Genomic DNA, 23,637 nt, shown 5'->3' on the forward strand with positions numbered 1-23,637 from the left:
AGGAGAACATTTCTCTCATTTTACCTTTGCCAGTGGTGGATATTGCCATGTTTTAAAATCTTCCCTATATTGATTAGAAAACACAAACATATTTCCTAGCAGGACCTGGAACCTCCATTCTTTGTTCAGACAAGAGCAGTCAACCCAACACAGAGGAAACTGGAAGATGCTTTATGGCTTCTAGTTCCCACCTGCGGAACGGTTACCTGAGAGAGGTTGTGGGAGCTGACAGAGCGGAGCATCTTATCTCTGAACTGCGAGCCCCGGTACTCTCTGAGGATGTGAAGGCCCAGGAGGCCCCTCAAAAGCCCCTGTGTCCTCAAGGCCCTCACTTGAGCTGCCCCAGTGTGGCAAATGCCTGTATTACGGGAGTGGTATGGACACCTCCTCCTTTAGGCAGGTCCCCACTTCAACCTGGAGCTTGATGGAATTTCAACAGGCTGGCTAAGCTGGTGCCATAGGATACTGTGTTGTACAGTAAAAAAAAACAGATGAACTCAGCAAATTGCTCAGGATAGTCAACTAGGGTTAACTAGTAACAGACAGAACCGGAGTTTGAACCCAGGCAGTCTGACTCTGGCCTCTCTGCTCCCCCCCATCCCAGTCCTATAATCAGAGATAGTCAGTGTAGCCCTTTGGAATTCTTCCTTCCAATGTTTTGTGGGTAGAGATTGCTTTTTCAAACTTGGGATCAGATCTGTATAGTTTCGCATCCTGCCTTCATTGGTTAATGTCTTCCCATGTCATTAAAGGGTTTTTCTTTCACAGCGTTATCATGGCCACATTGCATTCCACTGTGTGGTTACATATTTAACCTTTTTTCATGTTGAAAATAATTTTGAGTTTCTAAGTATTTGGTTGCTCCTTTGACTTTGAATGAAATGTAAATTGATTTAAAGAAAAATGTACTTGAATGAAATGTTTTTGAAAATTTTGTATCAGTGTAGGAAAAAATGCAATTAAAGAATGTAACAACCTTAGGCTCCCGTTACATACCTAATAAATTAATTAAAAAATAAGTACTTTTAAAATAAAATGTTTCTAGAGGCAGAGGGGGGAAAAGTCAAAGTAAGTTCTCCTATATGGACAAAAATCCCCTCTGTATCCTCCTATGTCCCATTTTGTGACAAGGTGAGGTTAGTAAGTGCTTACTTTAACCGTCAGCATTAAATATTTATATTGTATGCAAATAAGTACAAGATAAACCCTGAGTGTCTGGACTTGGAAGAGACAGATGTTCAGGATGAAAAATAGAGAGATTCTCAGTTTCTTGTAGACACTAAGAGAGACTCAACTCCTCCACCTCAGCCCCTAATCGTTCTAGACCTCGTTCTTTACTACTCTCTGCCTTGTGAAAAGCACACTGGGCTCAAGTTACAGATGTGAGTCGAAGCCCCAACTCCCCCTGACTGCTAACTTCATTCATCAACTTGGGAAAGAGAGTTCACTTTCTGTATGCTCAATTAACACAACTTTACTATGAAAGTCTTAGATGAAATCATTGCTAAGGACTAAGTGTTTGCACTCACAGATGCCTCCTTCTGTGATCTCAGCCAGTCCTGTAAGCTCCCCTTTGACTATGTGGTTGGCAACTCTCTCCACACTTGTCTCCCTGTGCCAGGCCCTGCGCCATGGTGGTTCCAGACTTTGAGCTGATCTGTGAAATAATGCTGGTGGCAGAAGGATTCATTGAAGCCCGGTCATTAGCCAGAAAGTTCATCACCCTTTACCAGTTGTGCAAAGAGCTTCTCTCCAAACAGGTATATTCCCCAGTTCACTGAGAAAGCCAATCATGTGTGATTGCCTTAGCTCTGGACAGATTCCAGGGCCAATGTATCAGGGAGACATAGAGCCTTCTCATAGAGCCGCTATACCCAGAAGCACATTAAAAGCTCTGGACACTTCTGTAATTAAGATCTGTGTCCATTTTCTTACCCAGCATTTAAAATAATTGACCACAGAACTCCCACTTTTAATTGAATGTGTAGCAGCACCTCATAGATCACCAGTGTCCCATGAGAAACAGGCAGCAGCTGAGGAAAACCAGAGATGGAGAGAGTTAGGGAGGGAGAATCAGGCATTGAGGAGTCATGCTTCTCACCACTGCTTGGCTGTAAATGTGGCGTCTGTCCAGGCACATCCCCTCACGGAAATAACACCCTAAGATGTGACCAAGAATGTCCGACGTTTGTGTCTTGGATATAAGAATTTCTTGGTGGCAATCAAGCTTCCCTGGCTGTTTCCAATGAGTTCCACTCCCTTTGGGGATCTCTTACTTGGATCACCTTTGTTGCCAAAACATAGGCTCTCTCAACCCTGTGATATCTGTCCAAGATGGATTTTTTAAAAACCTCTCCTAATTTCCTCACACTTCCCAGGCCCCTTGCTCATTGCATCCTCTCTCTAGGTTCTCTACTACCATTGACTTATAGGCCAATGACTTACTTTCACGACTCCATCCCAAACCTCTCTTTTGAACTCTGACCCTGTGTATTCAATGGTCTATACCACAGCTCAGCATCTAAAGCTGATCTTCCTACTAGCTTCCACCCAAGCCTACTTCTGCATTTCTTCCTTCAGTAGCTTTATCCACTTGCTGATTCTGGAATCTTGGACGTTATCCTTGAAACTTTCCTCTACCTCAGCCCTACGTCTAATGAGGAAGGAACTGTTTTTCATTCTACCCTCTGGATGTTTCTCAAATATGTTATTTTCTTTCTAAGACTTTAGTTCCAAGCACAGGTCTCTTGCTTAAACTTTTAGAGCCTCCTCTCTATTATTTTTCTACCTCTATTTCAGTCCCTCAAATTCATTCTTTAGCCACCAGCTAGAATGGTCACTTAAAAATATTCCTCAACCTTCTTAGAAAAAGAAGTCAATATACTTGTCACTTTCCACTGGAGACTTGTACAGAGCTCTTTGCCTACTTCCACAGCTTCATTTATCATCCTTCTCTGTATTGTACTTACTGTACCTACATTGTTTTCTTTGAGTTTGGTGTGCAATGAAGACAAAGAACATGGTGGCAGTACCTGGGCTTAGGATCAGACTGCCTTGGAGAAACAATATTAAGACCTGAGGGTGTAGAATTCAGTCAAGCACCAATGAGAAAGAAGTACTAGTACAGTCAAGGCCAGGAGGAATGGGATATCTACAGGTTCAGAGGAGGGAAGGCAATCAATTTCAAGTATAGCCACCATGTCAGTTGTCTTGATGGCACACTGAATTGTGCTTTATGGTGTGTATCACAGCTCTAACTAAATAACAATCTGCTATGAAGAAAGTAGCAGAGCCTGCATTTGAAACTAGGTCTGTCTCAGTTCAGATTCTGTGCTCTAAACTGCACACTCCACCACTTCCCCCACCATACTGCTCTGAGATGTGATGTCAGCAGAATGGTCCACTCTTTCACAGAATCTGTTATCAGAACTTGTGACCAGTGGGTTCCACCTTTGACAAAATATTTTTAATATTCAACATTATATTAGTTGCAGGTGCACAGTATTGTGGGTTAAACATTTATATAACTTGCAAAGTGATCCCCATGATAAGTCTTGCACCCACCTAACACCATGTATGATTATAATATTATTAACTACTAGAGGCCTGGCATACAAAATTCATGCACGGGTACGATCCCTAGGCCTGGCAGGTGATCAGGGCCATCTTCCCCAGCTGCTGGCAGCTGGCCCCACCCCCCGCCGCCATCCACCCCCGGTTCCCTGTTCACCATCGGGTGATCAGAGCCTGTGGCTGGGGAGGAGGGACTGAGGTTAGCCATTCATGCCCACTCACTGGCCCTGAACTTGCTTGGGACTCTTTCTGTTTCCTGGGCTTGTAAGTCTATTTCCTTCTCCAGGTTAGGAAAGTTTTCAGTCATTTTTTCTTGAAATAGATTTTCAATCCCTTGCTCTTTCTCTTCTCCTTCTGGTACCTTTATGATGCAGATGTTGTTACACTTGATGTTGTCTTAGAGGTCCCTTAAGCTATCTTCATATTTTAAAGTTCTTTTTTCTTTTTTCTGTTTTAATTGGGTGTTTTCTGGAATCACTGATTTGATTCTCTGCTTCATCTGATCTACTATTGATTTCCTTCAATGTATTCTTATTTCAGTTACTGTATTCTTCATTTCTAACTAGTTTTTTTTTATGGTTTCTATCTCCTTTTTTATGTTTCCTATCTCTTTGTTAAAGTTCTCACTGTGTTCATCTATTCTTTCCCTATAATCATTGAGCATCCTTATAACCAGTGTTTTGAACTCTGCATCTGGTAGATTGCTTGTCTCCCTTTTGTTTTTCTTTTTGAGAGTTTTTTGTTTTTTCATTTGGGACATTTGTTTGTTTGTTTGTTTCTTCATTTTGTGTGCCTCCCTCTATTTTTTTTCTTTGTGTTAAGTTTATCTGCTATGTCTCCCTGTCTTGGGAGAGTGGCCTTATGTAGTAGGTGTCCTGTGGGAACACAATGTCACAGTCTCTCTGTTCACCTGAGCTGGCTGCTTCAAGAGTGTCCCTTGTGCGGGTTGTGTATGCTTTCCTGTTGTGGTTGAGCCTTGATTGCTATTGGCACATCAGTGGGTGGAATTGATCCTCTATAATTTAGTTGTGGTCATGGGAGGAGGCAAGTGCAGTGTTTACCCTAGAGTATGTAAGCTCAGCCTCAACAGTTTCTAAGAGCCAATATACTTGATGTACAAGGGGTAGCTGGATAGGTGTAGAAGTGGTTTTGCTTAATCTCCCTGACCCACAGTTCCCTGTACATTCTGTGTCTGCTTTGTTGTCATCACAACTAGAAAAATAACTAATGCCAAACCAGTAACTAGGGTCCCAGGATCACCATCTCCTACTTCATTAATTCTTTGCTATGCCTCTGCCTTGGCCTCAAAATGACCTAATGCTGATATGATATATGTAATTTTTCATATACTATCCTAAGCATACGGTGTTCTGCATCCCAGCAACTCGAGTCTAACCCTTGCTGCCTTCCCTCAGGATCACTATGACTGGGGCCTGCGGGCCATCAAGTCTGTGCTGGTGGTGGCAGGATCTCTAAAGCGAGGAGACCCTGACAGGCCTGAAGACCAAGTCCTGATGCGCTCCCTGCGAGATTTCAACATCCCCAAGATAGTGACTGATGACATGCCAGTGTTCATGGGCCTGATCGGGGACCTCTTTCCCACCCTGGATGTCCCTCGGAGGAGAGACCTCAACTTTGAAGCTTTGGTTAGGAAGGCGGTCGTGGACCTGAAGCTCCAGGCTGAGGACAACTTTGTGCTCAAGGTACATGGGGTTTTCCCTCCCAAGAGTTGTCTCTTCATTCTCTACTTGGACAACTGGTTACACTTCATTCTTAATCCAATGGGTTGCTTCAGTTGTGCAGATATTTATCTACTTTGCAATAACTCAGTTCATTTCAATAGTTCTTTATTGTGGCACCCACAATGTGAAATGCGTGGTGTGGAGAACGGTGAAAGACAGAGCCCTGACCATCAGGGAGTTCACGTGCAATGGGAGCAATAAGACACAGTCTTCTCTGCTATAGTACGTGTTCCTTTTTTGGGAATTACTTCATACGTGATCATAGAGAAATGAAGTGATATAATGGGGAAGCCATGTGTGTTCACATACATTTTTCTGCTCTTGTAAATGTTTTGACATGATCAGGGGCAGGCTTTTTACAACTAAAGAACAAAATCTTAGGGTGGTAGGCAAAATAATACCCCCCCTCCAAGATATCCACATTCAAATCCCCAGAATGTATGAATATGCTCCATTACATGGCAAAGGGGGATTGAGGTTGCAGATAGAATTAGGTTTCTAATTATCTGACCTTGAGATGAGGAATTATCCTGGTTTACTGGGTGGCCCAATATAATCACAAGGGCCTTTATAAGGGAAAGAGTGATATAAGAGAATGGGTGTCAGTGATGCCATGGGAGGAAGACTCAACTAGCCATTGCTGGCTTTGAAGATGAAGGAGGGACCATGAGCCAGGGAATGTGGGAAGCCTACGAAAGCTGGTAAAGGCAAGAAAACAGATTCTACCCTAGAGCTTTCAGAAGGAACCAGCCCTGTACATACCTTGATTAGAGCCTATGAGACCCATTTTGGACTTCTGACCCCCAGGACTATTAGATAATAAACTTGTGTTGTTTAAGCCTTTAAACTTGCGGTGATTGTTACAACAGCAATAGAAAATGAGTACATTTAGCCATAGATATGGAGTTGAAAAAAAAAAAAAAAAAGACCCTGAAACTTTAGTGTAAATATAACTAGTTTTATGGCCCTGGAAACTATGGTGGTTTGTACTGTGTTCTAGGAAGGCTCGGGCAGGTAAAGACATTTCCCCACCTGTTAAAACAGTGCATTCATGAATAAGGCTCCATCTAGATCAGGCCCTTAGTTGTGATAAAAATGGTCTTTATTGGAAGTCAATATATCCATGATCTACCTGTTGAAAAAGAAAGGACAGGCCCCAGAATTAAGGCTTCAAAGAATTAATAGACATGAGGTAGGGTAAAAGCTCTCTAGTGATTTCAATGTGCTAGCATTTTTATTGAAATTAGGAGGAATTGTTGAGTTTTTAGGGCTTGGGATACAAAATTCTGTACATTTTGAGTGGCCTTCCCCAATCCTGTTTTTCCATGAGCCTGTCATTTTTACTGTGCAGTTTTGCAGAAGGTAACATTTTCAGGATGCATAAATGCCACTAGAGTAGAAGTGCCTGCACAGAAATAACTGATGCCTTGGAGCTGGATGTGACAAGTGCCACAAAAAAAAGGGTTCTGGGGTCCAGGGACATGGATGAAATCTTTTCCTCTATGATAATATGTCTAAGACTCACATACACATCACTTTAGATTTCACCGTGTTTTTCTATTCTGTATCACATTAGGTTCCCCCAAACCTCCAAGACAGGGACAGATGAGGCACATTTCAGATGAGGAAGCTGGGATGCCATTACTTCTCCAAGAAATTCCACTAAGCTTTTCCCAGGAAAGAAAGAGCTCCCCCTTGAGGAATGCACAGGCTGGGGGGGCCTTCTTCACTTCGAGGTGGGAGGCTTTTCCAGCACACAATACTTTCAATAGTAGAGATTAAGCCCTAGCTACATATAAATGGAATTGCAAATCGATGTCTGGGATTATATTTTACAGAAGAAACATCACCTGGTCCTTTGCAGCTAGATTGTTTTTGTGAGTGGGGCCTTCCCTACACCCAACCTCTTTCTTTTTCAGTTTGGTGGATAGACTTTTTAAAGGCTGATATGGGCAAAGGGGCCTTCCAGGTAGAGGGAAAAGGGTCTGCAAAGGGGTAGATGGAGAAACAGAGATTTTACTAGCAGCAGCAAGAAGTCCAGTGTTGCTAGAGAAAAACAGATTGGGGGTGCCAGTGGGGGGCGGGGGAAGGTGAGTAGGCAGTAGGACAGATAATATGAAACCATGACATAGAGGGCCTTGAATGCCAGGCTGAGGGTTTCCTCTTAAATGATCTATTCCTAAGAGCCCCCCCCCCACCCCGCCCCGCCTCAGCGTTGAGTTAAATTCAATGCAGTGCCCTGGGGCTGATGCCTTCAATCAGGACCTTACACATCTTCCCCGATGCTTTAGGAATGTGCTGAGGAATATGACCCTCCTTCCCCATTTTCAGCATTTTTTTCCGACTCATAACCTCAGCCTTCCTTTCTATTTATTTGTCAGCTGGCCCACATTCTGTTTCACCCCTTCTTTCTCAGAACCACTTTCTGCTCCTCGGATAAGACAGATGCCCTCTGCTAGAGGGTCTTGGAACAGAGGATGTTTTCTACCCAGTTTTTACTTGCACTGTCCACCAAAGCTTCTGAAAGCTAATCCATCAAAACCCTCGTGAGGCTCTGGTTTGGGATGGCATCCAGTGACCCCTTAAATATGATATATACATTTCGGGGGGGGTTAAGAAAAAGGAATAAGCCCATTAAAGTGTGGAAACTGAGAAGGGGATAGTGGAATAAATTTCTGGAAAAATGGAAAGAGGATGAAATCAGGTTGACTGGTCAAGCAGAGCAGAGGCAGGGACCAGAATACACTTAGAAAGGGCTTCAGGAGAAGAGGGGCCAGGAAGTGCCTGCCTGCCAAGCAGAACCCAAGAGAAGCTTTGGACTTAGAGTTGGTAGTGAAGGCAGGCAGAGATGAGAAAGAGAACTGAAAACAGCCAGAGGGGGATCATCAAATCTGTTTACCCTATAATTTTGGCACTTGCCCCCCCCCCCATACTCTTCTCCCAGCTCCCCATTCTAGTCCCCAGCTCCCCAGATGCAGACTATGTGCAGCCAGGCATTTAGCACACAGCCTAAAAGAAAGGTCTGAGGGAATTTAATAACTCTGAGAAAAACCACGACTGAGCTTGTGTACTAGTGCCCTCTTTAAAGCCCTTTCGTTTGCTTGGAGCCCCTTGGCCTGAAGGCCAGCCACCTGCCCACTCACAAGTGAAAGGACAAAGACAAAGCCCAAGGACTGGCCTTGGGTGCAGAGCCTCCTTTTAGCCCTCCACTGGCGAGAGACCTGCTCATCAGCAGCAGGCAGCACCCATCGCAGCTCCTACGAAACAATGCAGCTCTTCATTCAACCTTGAGGCTCATCAGACACTGGAGAGAGCCAGCAGCACGAGCGATGCACGCAGACAGATATACACAGAGCAACTGATTACAGTGGAAATAAGGAAGGGAACATTTTGAACATTCTAATTAATATCCTTGAGGAAAATTAAGAAAAATATATCAATAAAACAAGAATGAAATGCTATAGAAGAGAAAGAACTCTTGGAGAATTGTAAAGAGCGCTTTGAAATGAATTGTATCATTGATGATACATAAAATTCAGTGAGAAGACCAGGAAAAAAAGACAAGAAAACATCCTAGGACAAATTAATATATGGATGGATGCATGCATGCATGCATGGATAGATGTGAATGGGTATAGTAGATATATCCTATCTAATAAAGAGGGAATATGCTAATTGACCATCACTCCATCACAAAGATGGCTACACCCACAGCTGAGGCCAAGTTCCCATAAGGAGCCTTAACGAGCAATCAGCAGGAACCTGAGGCTTCGCCCTCCCCCCAACCCCGTGGGGCTTGACAGGGGACCTCAAGGTGCGCTTCCTGTCCTGGTGCTGGGCTATGGGAACTCAGGCTGCTCTCCCGGCCCCAGCACCAGGCCAGGGGACCTCAGGCCACGCCCCCCACCAGGTGGGGCTTGCCAGGGGACTTCAGGCCTCACCCCACACCCCAGCACCAGGCCGGGGGGACCTCAGACCACACCCACCGCCCTGCAGGGCTTAACAGGGGACCTCAGGCCGCACCCCCCACCCAGCAGTGCTTGACTGGGGACCTCAAGGTGCACCCCCAGTGCTAGGTCGGGGGAACTCAGCCGCGCCCCCGCCCAGCAGGGCTTGATGGGGGACCTGAGGCTGCGCCCCCTCCCGGTGCTGGGCCGGGGGACCTGAGGCTGTGCCCCTCCACCTGGTGGGGCTTGATGGGGGACCTCAGGTCATGCCCCCCACCCAGCGGAGCTTGACAGGGGATCTCAGGCTGTGTCCCCCACCTGGCAGGGCTTGATGGAGGACCTCAAGGCACGCCCCCTGCCCTGGTCTGGGCTGGGGGACCTCAGGCCACACCCCCCATCCTGGCACCAGACCAGGGGACCTGAGGCTACATCCCCTGCCCGGCAGGGCTTGACAAGGGTGGGACTGGCCGGGTCTGGATCTAGCCCAATGTGGGAGGTGGGCAGGCCGGGTCTGGGTCTCATGCGATTTTGAGGTGCGTGTGGGTGGGCGGGGACTTGACTCTGGGTCCTGTGGTGTGCCCCAGACTCTGATAGGAAGAGGGTTTTCATATACATTTTAATTTCTTTCATCTCTGACACTTTTATTATAGAGAAAGGTAAATAGCAATATTAAATTATTTCCTCTAATTAATCCCCTTTTAATGTGTACGAATTTCATGCACTGGGTCACTAGTATATATGTGTGTGTGTGTGTGTGTGTGTGTATAAATATATATATTTATATATACACACACACTAGAGGCCCAGTGCACGAATTCATGCACGGGTGGGGTTTCTCCAACTTAGCCATGTCGCCCTCTCTGCTGCATTCCTGGGAACCTGAGGCTGCCCCTTGGCCTCGGGCAGGCGCACCTGGCCCGTCCCTCCATAATGGTGCTACCCACTCTCCTGGAGTAGTTAGTGAAACTTAACAAATAAAAAGAAGCAGCTCTGAACATTATAAATTGTGCACTGAGAATGCCACAGGCTGTGGAGGACTGTGCAGTCCAAGCTCTCGGATCATACATAGCAGCCTCCTGTGCCACCGGTCCCTCCTGGCTCCTGCCCCTGCCCCCACCCGCCTCTGCTCGGGGCTCAGGCCAAACCCTGGGAGCTTTCTGATGGCTCTCACCTCACACCTCACTTTCCAGTCCAGCCCACCAGTGCCCGCAGCAAGCTAACCTACTGGTTGGGGCGTCTGCCCCCTGGTTAGTGCACATCATAGCAACTGGTCGAGCAGTCAAACTCTCAGGGGAACTCCAGTCAAGGGGAAAATTTGCATATTAGGCTTTTATTATATAAGATATATATATATATATATATATATATATATATATAGGCACACACATATATAGTATGTATAATAAAATATAACATATATAACATATATACAGGGTGTCCTACAAATGAATATATACTTTAATAGTTGATAGCTCAATTTTTGAAATGAAATGTATTTTAATAAACACTGCCTTCATGATTATTCAAAGTGTGTGTATACATTTCTGGGAATCCCTATATATAATACACAAAGACAGAAAGTTCAAGAGGCAAGAGGACATGCTAGTACATAGGATCAATCTAGGTTATGTGACATGTTCCCAATGAAAATTCTAGGGAGAAAGAGCAGAGAGGACCTGCCAGAGCTGGAGACATGCAGCCAGACTAGACGATCTCAGTACAGAGCAGAGTGGATTTAGATGGACTCATAACGGAAAGTCAAAAGTCAAGGATCAAGAGTGAAAGATAAGTTTCCTTCTGGGTGATGGGGTGGTAGTACGCATGACTCGGGAGGAATGAAATTCAGAACGACATGGGAAGCTCTCGGCAGCAATATTAGGTGCTAAAAGATAAGGACAAGGTTTGAAAGGGAAACTATTTCAAGGCTAGGATTCAAGTTATTTTCAGAGTCATACGTTTTACTTCTTATGCAACTTTTTGAATAGCTTATTTGCAGAGATACTACAGCAAAATAGGATTAAAAACAAGAAAAATATCATGGGACTTTAAAAAATCAATAATAAAAAATAATCCTGGAATGATAGCTATTAGCAGAGCTAGAATGCAACAACTTGAAATTAGAGCAGGAAGTCCATGGTCTCCAAGAAAAAGGGCCTCAAAAATGGATACATTACAAGCAAGAATAGACTAACAAGATGAATGTTTTTATGTATTTTATTTAACTTTTAAGTTATGGGAAGTAAGGCAAGTGTCGTTTTTTAACAAAGAGAAAGAAAAGTAATTTAAAACTCCAAGAGCCCTACCTGGTTTGGCTCAGTGGATAGAGCATCAGCCTGTGTACTGAAGGTTCCCGGGTTCAATTCCAGTCAAGGGCACATGCCCTGGGCTTGACCCCAGTAAGGGGCATGCAGGAGGCAGCCAATCATTATTCTCTCTCATCATTGATGTTTCTATCTCTTTCTCCCTCTCCCTTCTTCTCTGAAATCAATAAAAATATATTAAATAAATTTTTAAAACTCCAAGAGGAAAAAATGTCGTGGTCTAAATTATATTTTAAAAAGGAAATGTGGGACCTCCAGTCAAGATGACAGAGTAGCTAAATGTTGTGCTCACCTCCTCTCACTCGCACATCACAGTTACAACTAAAACACAGAACAACCGTCCTTGGGAACAACCTGAAGACTAGATGGACAGAGGTTTATAACTAAGGATATACAGAAGAAGCCATGTCAAGATTGGCAGGAGGGGTAGAGATATGAAACGGGCTGATCCCACACCCACGTGTGGTGGCCAAGAAGCCAAAGGGATATCAGCTATGGCAGTTCCCCCTGAGGAGCAAGGGGTCCTAGCCCCACACTGGGCTGAGGAGTCCAGGGTTCCAGTGCCAGGAAGACAAGTCTGGCTGTGAAAACCAGCAGAGATAGTTGCTCAGTGAGATGCAGAGGTGCTGAAGTCCCAGCCATTCCTCTTAAAGGGCCTGCATATGTACTTGCTGATGGACTCACTTGCTCTGAGCTCCAGCCCTGGGGAAACAGCTCAAAAAGCTGAAGGAACTGAATTATCTGGCTTCAGGGTGAGGTCTGGTGGAGCAGCTTTTCTCAGACAGAACTTTTGATAGAAGCCATTATAATAGCAAACCTTGGCCAGCATCAGAACCCCTCCCTAAAGGCTCCAGAACCAACACATCTAGTAGCAAGTTTCAAACAATACCAGAGCATCACACAACCACCTTCACAAATGACACTTCCAATAGGAAGACTTAGCAGGCACCAGAGACCACCTACAACAAGCCTACTTCATGGTGCCAGCCCCTGCCAGCAGCTCTTACCCAGTAGCCGCAGCCAGTCCTCACAGCAATCAGCCTGAGGCTCACTTCCTCCAGTTGCCAAGAACAATCAAGGCTCAACTACAACAGGAAGGCACACACCACCCACACAAGGTACATTCATGGAGTACCCAGCTCAGGTGGCCAGGGAGACTGTGCCACTGGGCCCCACGGGACACCAGCTAATCCCCTAAGACAGATGACAGGGAGATGTAGCAGCTCTACCTAATACACTGAAACAAATAGAGGGAGACACCCAAAATGAAGAGACAAAAAAAATGTCCCAAATGAAAGAACAGGACAAAACTCCAGAAAAGAAACTAAATACAATGGAGACAAGCAGTCCACCATATGCAGAGTTCAAAACACTAGTTTTAAGGATGTTGAATGAAAGTAGGGGAAGAGTAGATGAACTCAGTGAGAACTTTAATAAAGAGATAGGAAACATAAAAGGGGACATAGAAACCATAAAAAAAAACAATCAGGCCCTAACCGGTTTGGCTCAGTGGATAGAGCGTCGGCCTGCGGACTGAAGGGTCCCAGGTTCGATTCCTGTCAGGGGCATGTACCTGGGTTGCGGGCACATCCCCAGTGGGGGGCGTGCAGGAAGCAGCTGATCGATGTCTCTCTCTCATCGATGTTTCTAACTCTCTATCCCTCTCTCTTCCTCTCTGTAAAAAAATCAATAAAATATATAAAAAAAAATCAGAAATCAATAATGTAATAACTGAAATAAGAATACACTAAAGGGAATCAACAGAAGATCAGATGAAATAGAGAATCAAATCAGCAATTGGAAGACAATAAAACACCCAATTGGAACAGCAAAAAGAAAAAAAGAATTTTAAAAAAGGATAGCTTAAGGAACCTCTGAGACAGCATCAAGTATAACAACATCTGCATCATAAAGGTACCAGAAGGAGAAGAGAAAGAGCAAGGGATTGAAAACCTATTTCAAGAAGTAAGGATGGAAAACTTCCCTAACTTGGAGAAGGAAATAAACTTACAAGCCCAGGAAGCACAGAAAGTCCCAAGCAATGTGAACCCAAAGAGGCCCACACCAAGACACATCATAATTTAAATGCCAAAGGTGATAGATAAAGAGAATCTTAAAAGCAATAAGAGAAATGCAGTGAGTTACCAGCAAGGGAGCTCCCATAAGACTGTCAGCTAATTTCTCAACAGAAACTTTGTAGACCAGAAGGGAGTGACAGAAATATTCTAAGTGATGAAAAGCAAGGATCTACAACAAGATTATTTACCCAGCAAGGCTACCATTTAGATTCAAAGGAGAGATAAAGAGCTTCCCAGATTAAAAAAAAAAAAAAAAGCTGAAGGAGTTCATCTCCACCAAATTAGTGTTATAAAAAACTAGAGGCCCTGTGCATGAAATTCGTGCACGGGGGGTGGGAGGGTGTCCCTCAGCCCAACCTGCACCCTCTCCAATTTGGGACCCCTTGAGGGATGTCCGACTGCCCATTTAGGCCTGATCCTCATCCCTCTCACAATCCAGGACTGCTGGCTCCCAACTGCTCACCTGCCTGCCTGCCTGATTGCCCCTAACCGCTTCTGCCTGCCAGCCTGATCACCCCCTAACCACTCCCCTGCCAGCCTGATAGATGCCTAACTGCTCTGCTGCTGGCCTGATTGCCCCTAACTGCCCTCCCCTGCAGGCCTGGTCACCCCCAACAGCCCTCCCCTGCTGGCCAGGTAACCCCTAACTGCCCTCCCCTGCATACCTGGTTGCCCCTAACTGTCCTCCCCTGCAGGCCTGGTCCCCACCAACTGCCCTCCCCTGCAGGCCTGGTCTCCCCCACAACTGCCCTCCTCTGCCGGCCATTCACCCTAACTGCCCTCCCCTGCAGGCATGGTCCCTCCCAACTGCCCTCCCCTTCTGGCCTGATTGCTCCCAACTGCCCTCCCCTGCAGGCCTGATCGCTCCCAACTGCCCTCCCCTGCTGGCCTGATTGCTCCCAACTGCCCTCCCTGCAGGCTGGGTCCCTCCCAACTGACCTCCCCTGCTGGCCTGGTCCCCCCCAACTGCCCTTCTCTGCAGGCTGGGTCCCCCCCAACTGCCCTCCTCTGCCGGCCCGGTCACCCCTAACTGCCCTCCCCTTCTGGCCTGATCGCCCACAACTGCCCTCCCCTGCCAGCCATCTTGTGGCGGCCATCTTATGTCCACATGGGGGCAGCCATCTTGTGTGTTGGAGTGACGGTCAATTTGCATATTACTCTTTTATTAGATAGGATGTTAAAGGAAGAAGAAAAAAATAAAAACAATAATAGAATGGCAATAACTATATACCCATCAATAATTATTTTAAATTAAAATGGGTTAAATGCTCCAATAAAATGATATAGGGTGGCTAAATGGATAAGAAAACAAGACCCACACATATGCTATCTGCCAGATTTCCACTTCAGATAGGAAGACACACAGGCTGAAAGTAAAGGGATGGAAAGAGAGATTTTATGCAAATGGAAATGAAGAAAACACTAGGGTAACAATACTTACATCAGACAAAATATACTTTAAAACAAAGGATATATCAAGAGACAAAGAAGGACCCAGCAATTCTGCTTCTGGGTATTTTTTTGAAGAAACCGAAAACACTGACTTGAAAAACATATGTGTCCCTATGTTTGTTGCAGCATTATCTACAGCAGCTCTGTAGCAACCTAAGTGCCCATCATTGGATGAGTGGATAAAAAAGCGGTGGTACATAATACAATGGAATATTACTCCACCATAAAAAAAAAAATTAAATCTTGCCATTTGTGACAACATGGATGGACCTAGAGAGTATTATGCTACATGAAATAAGTCAGACAGATAAAAATACTGTATGACTTTACTTATATGTAGAATCTAAAGAACAAAGAAACAAAAAAAAAACAGAAACAAACTCATAGATACAGAGAACATTTTGATGATTGCCAGGGGAGCGGGGGAGGGAGGGCCAATTAAGAGGGAATTGGTAAAAATGGGGAAGGGATTAAGATGTGCAAATTTCCAGTTATAAAAACAGTCACAGGGATGTAAAGTACAGCATACAGAATATAGTCAATAATTCTATCTAATAAGAAAGGAATATGCTAATTATCCATTAACGCCTTGAGCTGTAATGACCAACTGCATAATGACCAGATCACGGATCTGCAGGAGGGTGGGGCAGCAAACTACAAGCAGGTGGCGAAAAGCTACAGGAGGGGGCAGGTCAGCAAGCTATGAGGGGGGCGGGGGTGGAGCTCCATGAGGGTGAGGCAGTGAGCTAAGAGCAGCAGAGAGCTACCTGAGGTGGTGGGCGGGTGGCCAGCTGAGGCAAGCGGCAGCAAGCTATTCGCACACAGATTCGTGCGCAGGGCTACTAGTACTGTAATAACTATGTAAGGCATCAGATGGTTACTAGCCTTATTGGGGTGATCACTTCATAAGTTATATAAATGTCGAATCACTATGTCATACAGCTGAAACTTAATGTGATATGTCAACTGTAATTAATACAAGATTATTTTTAAATTAAAATAAAATATTTTTAAAAGTCACTGTAACCTGGTAGTGATGGATGTATGTAGTGTAAAGAAAGAGTACTCATTTGACCTTGGATTTATGCCTAGAACTTCCTCTGATAAGTCAGGACACCAGGCCTTTAGAGAACACAATATATTCCAGGTAACTTCTTTCTTCTGTAGTGAAAAATACCTATAATCATAAAAATGTAAACCACTATTTGTCTTCAACTCTTAGAATCATGGAAAATATAAAACGTCTAAATATAAGTACAGAACAGAATGTAAATGTTATCAAACGTGGCAATGTAAAAGTAAAACGTATCTGAAAGAAGATAGGAGGTGCAAAGAAAAAAAGAGATAGACGGAAGTAGAGGGATGTTTATATATTTATCTTACAAAAGAGACTGATGGAAGTTGATGGATTTATAATAGTCAGAGAGTACAAATAACCCCTTTATCAGCTGATGGATAAAGAAAGAAATGTGGTGTTCTTACACGATGGAATTTTATTCAGCTATGAAGAGGAATGGAGTACCAGAAATGCTCCAGCCTGAATGAGCCTTGAAAACATCACAAGTAAAATAAGCCATTCACAAATACCACATATTTTATGAATCTATTTATAGGAAATATCTAAAATAAACAAATCTATAGAGGCAAAATGTATATCAAGGGTTGCATATGGCTGAGGTAGGGGTGGGGAGGCGGGGTGTGACTGCTAATGGGTATGGTTTTTCCTTTTGTGGTAATGAAATGTCCTAAAATTTAATAGTAGTGATGCTTGTACATTTATGTGAGTATGCTAAAAATCATTGGATTGTACACTTAAAAATATGACTCTATGGTATATAAATTATACCTCAATAAAGCTGTTGAAGCGAACAAAAAGGAGTTGATGGAACTAGAAAGCAATTTTTAGGTCTTTCTAGTATCTGGGACTCAATTCGTGAAAAAACGAATTCAGGAATAGAATACGGTCTCCATTCAACAGCCAGAGCACCACTGCCACGCTCTCCTAGTCTCTCTTCTCCCGACCCTCCTCGTCATCCTAATGTTTGAATGCAGTAATCTCAGGTCAATTTCATGCTCAAAATCCTCCAAATGCTTCCTGTGGTATTTAGAATAAAATTTCAACTACTAATTCCCGAATCTCTGACGCCTGCGCACCTGCTTTATCTGATCTGATGCCACACTCCTTTCCTTTTTCCTTTTTTTTCCCCTGTTCTTTGAGCTCTCCATGCTGCTGCTGCTGAACTCCAGGCTTTTGCGCTCACTGCCACTCCACCTGAATGCTCTTCCTGCTGGTCTTCATGTGGCTGACTTTTCATTTGTGTGTTAGATTTGATGTTGGTTCCTCAGAGACCCTCTCTGACCAATCTCCTCATCCTTATCTGGGAAGATCTTGCATGAAATCCCTGAAGGATGAAAACAAGAGCCAGGATTGAGACTCCCCTCTGGGTTCTTTTGGGCCTGAACCAGAGGAGCAGCAATGGCTTGGAATAGAGAAAAGAAAAATATTGATGGTACAGAAAACATAACTCAAATTAATATATCAATAAACTATGCAGCCACATGGTAGCTCATCATCCTGCTACCCCAAACAACCACTTACCTGCCACCTTCATATTGAGCTTTGAAGTACCGCTTTCCTTCTAATTCCATGGTGGTATTATCCTAGAATTTTTTGATACCTGTATCACTTAAATCTTAAAAAATATAGAAGTTATTACTTATCATTTTTAAAACATTTGTATTGTCCAAACCCTGTCAATATTTCAGTACATTTCCCATTTAGTTTACTTTACTCTGCTATTAAGGAACTTACAGTGCAGAATCAAGAAACCTGGTCTACAATAAAGTTCAAATATTTTAGCTCATAACATACAAGACCTTTTATGATAGGGCCCATCCAACCTTTCCAGCCATCCTTCATATTTTCAGCCAATATTTGTTCAGCATTAAGTACGTGCCAGATTCTCTGCTAGACATTGCAATAGAGAGATAAGAAGCCAGTCCTACCTGCCTTCAGGAAGCTGGTATTCTAATAGGGAGACAGAAAAGGAACCATTGCAATATTAATAAGTGTTGAGATAAAGGATGTAGGTGTGGGGCACCTACCCTACACTAAGGCATGTGTAGGGGCTGGCCAGAGAAAGGCAGGAGAAAGGATGACTTCTGAATGGAAGACAATGTGTTGAAAGGCATAGACACAGGAACGAGCATGGTTATAAGAACTCCAAGTAATTAGCTACCTGAAATGTGCATGTTGGGGGATGAGAGACAAGACTGGAGGCTGGTTTGGGGCAGACAGCAAAAGGGTCTTGTAAGTCAGTCTCAGTATTTGGGATTTCACCACCAAAGCTATGAGATCCATGGAAGGGACAGAGTGATGGCAGTGACATGATTGGATTTTGATTCCAGTAAGCCTACTCAACCGGGTGGAAAGGTGAGCCTGGAAGCAAGCTAGAACAAGAAAAAAGAGACCTTCAGAGCTACTGTTGTCCACAGGAACTCTGACTCCAGCTTCATCAAACCATCTGGCCAAGCACATCATGCTCTGTCACACCACAAACCTTTGTGCTGTTACCACTGCCTAAAAGAGCCTTTCTGCTCAACATCCATGAAGCCCAGTTCCAATGCCTGCTCCTCTGTGAAGACTTTTTTGTTCCCTTTATCCTTACAAATCAATTCTTTCCTCCTCTCTGTTCCCAGAGCACTTTATAAATACTTCTCACATTGTTATAATAATGTGTCAACATGGCTTGCTTCTCCTTCACACTATGAGATCACGGAGGGCAGAAGGCCATCTCTGAATCTCCCTCAAAGGGTTTACTCTCTAGCTCGTTGTTGGCTAATCACTATGTGACTGAATGATGAATAAGTGAATAAATGGATCATTTTGCCCCTCCATTTAGGACCCCGTCATATCTTGCAGTGAATAACCCTTCCTCTGTTGCTGCCAGGTCTCACCTCAGACCCTAGCCTGGCTCACAGCAGAGCAGCTGGGATGTAGGTGAGAGGCGGGTCGGTCTCTGGCTGAGTTTGCTGTCTCCCTAGGTGGTCCAGCTGGAAGAGCTTCTGGCTGTGCGGCACTCTGTGTTTGTGGTGGGCAGTGCTGGTGCTGGCAAGTCTCAGGTGCTGAGGTCCCTGCACAAGATCTATCAGATCATGAAACGCCGCCCCATCTGGACTGACCTCAATCCCAAAGCAGTCACAAACGATGAGCTCTTTGGCATCATCAACCCGGCCACACGAGAATGGAAGGATGGTAAGAGAGGGCTAGCCATGGAAGAGAGTCCCTGCCTTCCTCAGAGCCCCTTGGGAAGGCTTGGATGTAGTGGGGTGAACTGCAGAGGAGAGCACATGGGGCTGATCTCTTTGGGATGGGAGAAGGAGGCAAGAAGGATTAAAGAGGAAGAAATCGATCTTGGTTTGGAGGGAAACCATAGCCCTTCAGTTCTCTCTCCTTGGAAACTCTTCCACTGTCCCTTGAGAGAGGGCACCTGAAGAGGAGAAAGCAGGGCAGGCATTGGTTGTAGTTCAGTGATGCTGGAGCCCATGTCATGGAGCCTCACACAACCTGGCAGTGGGTTGAAGGCATGATTAAGGCGGGAAGTCAGCCTCACACAGAGGGCACCTCTTCCTGTGAGCACTGCCCAGGAGTGATGGGGAAGCTGCTACAGAAGACACTTGGCCAGGTCCGGCGATGTTAGCAACATCATTCATCTCAGAAGAGTCCTAGAACCATGGTCCCTTCTACAGGGATTCAGAGGGTCCCGAGCCCATGTTCACTCGGTGCTGACCTCAGCGTCACCTTCAAAGCATTAAATATCACAGGTACATGTTAGAAAGGGCCTCCTGTTACTGGCAGAGAAGTCCCTATGAGCCAGCAGGGACCTGACCTTTTTCTAAAACTGATGTAGCTCCTGGAAAGAGGAAACCTCAGCTCCCTCCTAATGTCTCAGTGTCCAACTGCATCAGGGTCAAACTGGTCAAGCCGCCTCTCTAATTTTTATTTCACTGACTACTAATGAAGCTTCGCTTCTTTTCCTTCTAATCGAGGTTAGCTTCTTTTCTTTCTAATTGCTATTAGCAATTGGCTGTCCTATGATTTCACTTCCCCTTAATATTTCTTTGTAAGAGTTCTTCCTAGTTTCTGGTGGTTGCCAGCAATCCTTGACCTTCTCTGTCTTGTCGATGCGTCACTCCAATATCTGCCTCCATCCATACATGGCCTTCTCCCTGGACCAGACACTTTTTACGAAAGGAAATTATGTCTCTCTAGTCTTCTTGTAGCTGGGATTCCTGTTTAGTTTATAACTTTCTAACTTTCAGCGGTAGCTATAGTATCATAAACATGTTCCTAAAGATTTTATTTTACATTAACATTTTTTATCCATCTGGAATTCATCTGGGGGCTTAGTAGGAGGTAAGGTAGAGAATCAATTTTATTTCTTCCCAGGTTGAGAAATGAATGGGCCAGCACTATTGACTAAGTAATCCATCCTTTCACCAGCTTGTCATATATACTGAGATCTGATTCTCTGTTTTCCATTCTCTTCCACTCACCTATTTACCTAATCCTATACTAATGTAATTCTATTTTTCTTATAATTATTTTATAACATTTTAATATCTGATGAGGTAAGTTCCTCTTCAAGGTACTTTGTAGTTTTCCTGGCTAGTGTCACACATTTCTTATTCTATGTTAAATTTAAACTTGCATAATATAATTCAAACTTTAAATGGTATTAGAATTTTAATTAAAGTTTTATTAAATATGTACATTACATATGGATAAATTGACAAAGAAGATTTATAATAATCCCAAAGCTGTGTTTACTAAGCAAGAGAACTTTCAAATAAGTTGAACATATCCTTTTAAATTTTTTTAGAAAAACTTGTTAAAAATAGAAATAAAGTAGGTTATGTTAATACACCTTTTTCAAAATTAGACAGATCCAGTGAACAGAAAAATGAGTATAGACATAGAAGAATTTGGAAATGCATCATCAAACTCAATACAACACATAGTTGTAGAACTTTGCATCTTATGAGAGAAAATATTCTTTTCTTGGTTGGTTCATGGAACATTTCCAAAAATTAAAAATGTAGTTGGCCACAGAAGAGCCATATGAATTCAAAAGTATCAATTTACAGGCCATGTTCTCTGATAATAATACAATAGAACCAGAAACAAATAGCAAGAAATAATTTTACTATTTGCGAATCAAGAAATGCTCACTTAACTCAAGAAATGCTCACTTAACCCCTGGATTAAATAGAAAATGAAATGCAACATCTTTAGGAAACAATGAGAGAAGAACTCTTCATACAAAAACCTCTGGGACACATCTGAAGTCCATAAGGGAAATAATCTAAACTCTTTTATTACAGAAGTCAGGTTGGAAATAAAGTCAGTATCCATCCTAAGAAACTGTTCAAAGAATAATGAACTAAACCTAAAGAAAATTGGGGAGAAGAAGCTAATAAAGATAAAAGCTGAAATTAGTAGAAATGAACCAAAACATCATAGTAAGGATAAATAATTATAAATGTTGATTCTTTCTGAAGACAAATAAGTCCATCATATGCATAATTAGTGGAAAAAATCAGAGTAAAAAATAATATTAGAAATTAGAAAGAAGACATAATAGTAGATATAGACAAGATTAAAATAGAAGGGAATGTTTAATTAAATGACACATTTGAAAAATTAGAAGAAATAGATGGTGCCCTAGCAAACCATAATTTAACAAAATTCACTCAATAAGAAGTAGAAAATAAGTAAATCAATGAAAAGGAAATTTAAAAATAGTAGCAGAACAAAAACACTACATAATTCCAAAACCATTTTTAAAAATCACCTCTCAATTTATTTTATAGAGTCAGAAAATCTTCATATCATTATGTAGAACTAAAAACAATAGCCCAATTTCACTTATTAATGTAGACTCAGACATTCTTAGTAAAATATCAGTAAATAAAATCCAACATTATCTCAAAAGAATACTATATTTTAGATTAATTATTTTTAAGTATTAATATAAAGAATTGACAACTTAAAGGACAGAATTCTTTGATCAATCAATAGATGCTAAAAATTCAATAGCTGTTCTTAATTTTAAAAATTCTAAGTAAAATGGGAATAGAAGGAAATCCCTTAAATATGAAAAATACTGTTTACCTAAAACCAAAAGGATAAAGAAAGCATTCTGAATGATGAGAAACTAAAGCCATTTCCATTGAAATCAAGCATAAGTCAGGGGGACCTATTATTAACATGATTATTCATTATTGTTTGGTGGGATTCTAGAAAATGCTGTAGACAAGAAAATGGAATGCATGGTATAAGTTGAAGGAAAGGAGAAAATTTATTTTTTGCTGCTTGTACAACTTTACACCTAAAAAACTCAAGAAGCGTTATTTAAAAATCACTAGAATTAATAAGAAAATTTATAAAAGGTAACTAAACATAAAATAAATACATAAAATTTGGTAGCTGTTCTCTATCCTAGCGGTAGCCAGTTAAAAATGGAAATAGAGGGGGAATTTCATGCAAATAGCAGTAAAAACTATGATATATTTAGGAATAGATTTGGCCAAAGAGATATATTGAAAGCACTATAAAAATTTATTAAGGAACATAAAACAATATTTGAATAAATGAAAAGATATGTCATATTATTCATTGGGAAAGCTTAGTATCATAAAAATCAATTCTATCCACAAAAGATATAAATTTCCTGTAATGCCAATTAGAACCACATGGGCCTTCTCCCAAAGCCTGCATTTGAAAGATTCGCCTGGGCCACAATTACAAAGATGGAAACAGAGCCTGTAAAGGCTTTGTACAATTCCATCATGTTACCATTGCCTGTTGAGATTATTTACTGGGCTCCTTATCACTTAAAAAGCTAGTTCTATCAGGTTTTGTTGTTGTTTTTCTTGCAAAAAGTTAAACTGGAGCACAGAGGGGCACCTTGGGCCTGTCGAATGTTTGGTGGAAGAGAATACAAAGCCAGTTCTGACCGTGTTTTATTTACACCTCCTCTGAATGTTACAGCCAATGGGGAAAGGCTGTGTTAAGAGAAAAAAAGATTGATGGTGAAATGGAAAATGAAATATCTTTGGTTCCTTTCAGGATTGTTCTCTTCCATCATGCGGGAGCTTGCCAACATCACCCATGATGGGCCCAAGTGGATTTTGCTGGATGGTGACATAGATCCAATGTGGATCGAGTCACTAAACACTGTCATGGATGACAACAAGGTATGAAAGAGAAGAGGGAAATCATCCCTAATTACCTATGAAACCAGTCCGCATGCACATTTGGAAATCATAATTCCACACAGGGGCTCATCGAAGTAAGGAATTATTACTGATTATCTTCATTTTTTTTTAAATTTCCAGCTTTATTGAAATACTAGAGGCCTGGTGCATGAAATTTATACACTCAGGGGGGTCCCTCAGCCCAGCCTATGCCCTCTCACAGTCCAGGATCCCTCAGGGGATGTCTGATTGCCGTGGAGTTGGG

At 42.8% G+C, this 23,637-nt stretch overlaps 1 protein-coding gene across 1 annotated transcript in view; it reads left to right on the forward strand.

The window, feature by feature from the left end:
- The window catches only part of DNAH9 (dynein axonemal heavy chain 9), a 362,400-nt gene that overhangs the window by 145,875 nt on the left and 192,888 nt on the right, over nt 1-23,637 (forward strand). The window contains exons 30-33 of the mRNA XM_080680625.1: nt 1,622-1,760; nt 4,989-5,276; nt 19,158-19,368; nt 23,245-23,372. Coding sequence (XP_080536751.1) covers nt 1,622-1,760; nt 4,989-5,276; nt 19,158-19,368; nt 23,245-23,372 — 766 coding nt within the window. The remainder of the gene's footprint in view (nt 1-1,621; nt 1,761-4,988; nt 5,277-19,157; nt 19,369-23,244; nt 23,373-23,637) is intronic.

The sequence above is a fragment of the Plecotus auritus genome, assembly GCF_963455305.1.
Source record: "Plecotus auritus genome assembly, chromosome: 7".
Classification (NCBI taxonomy): Eukaryota; Metazoa; Chordata; class Mammalia; order Chiroptera; family Vespertilionidae; genus Plecotus; species Plecotus auritus.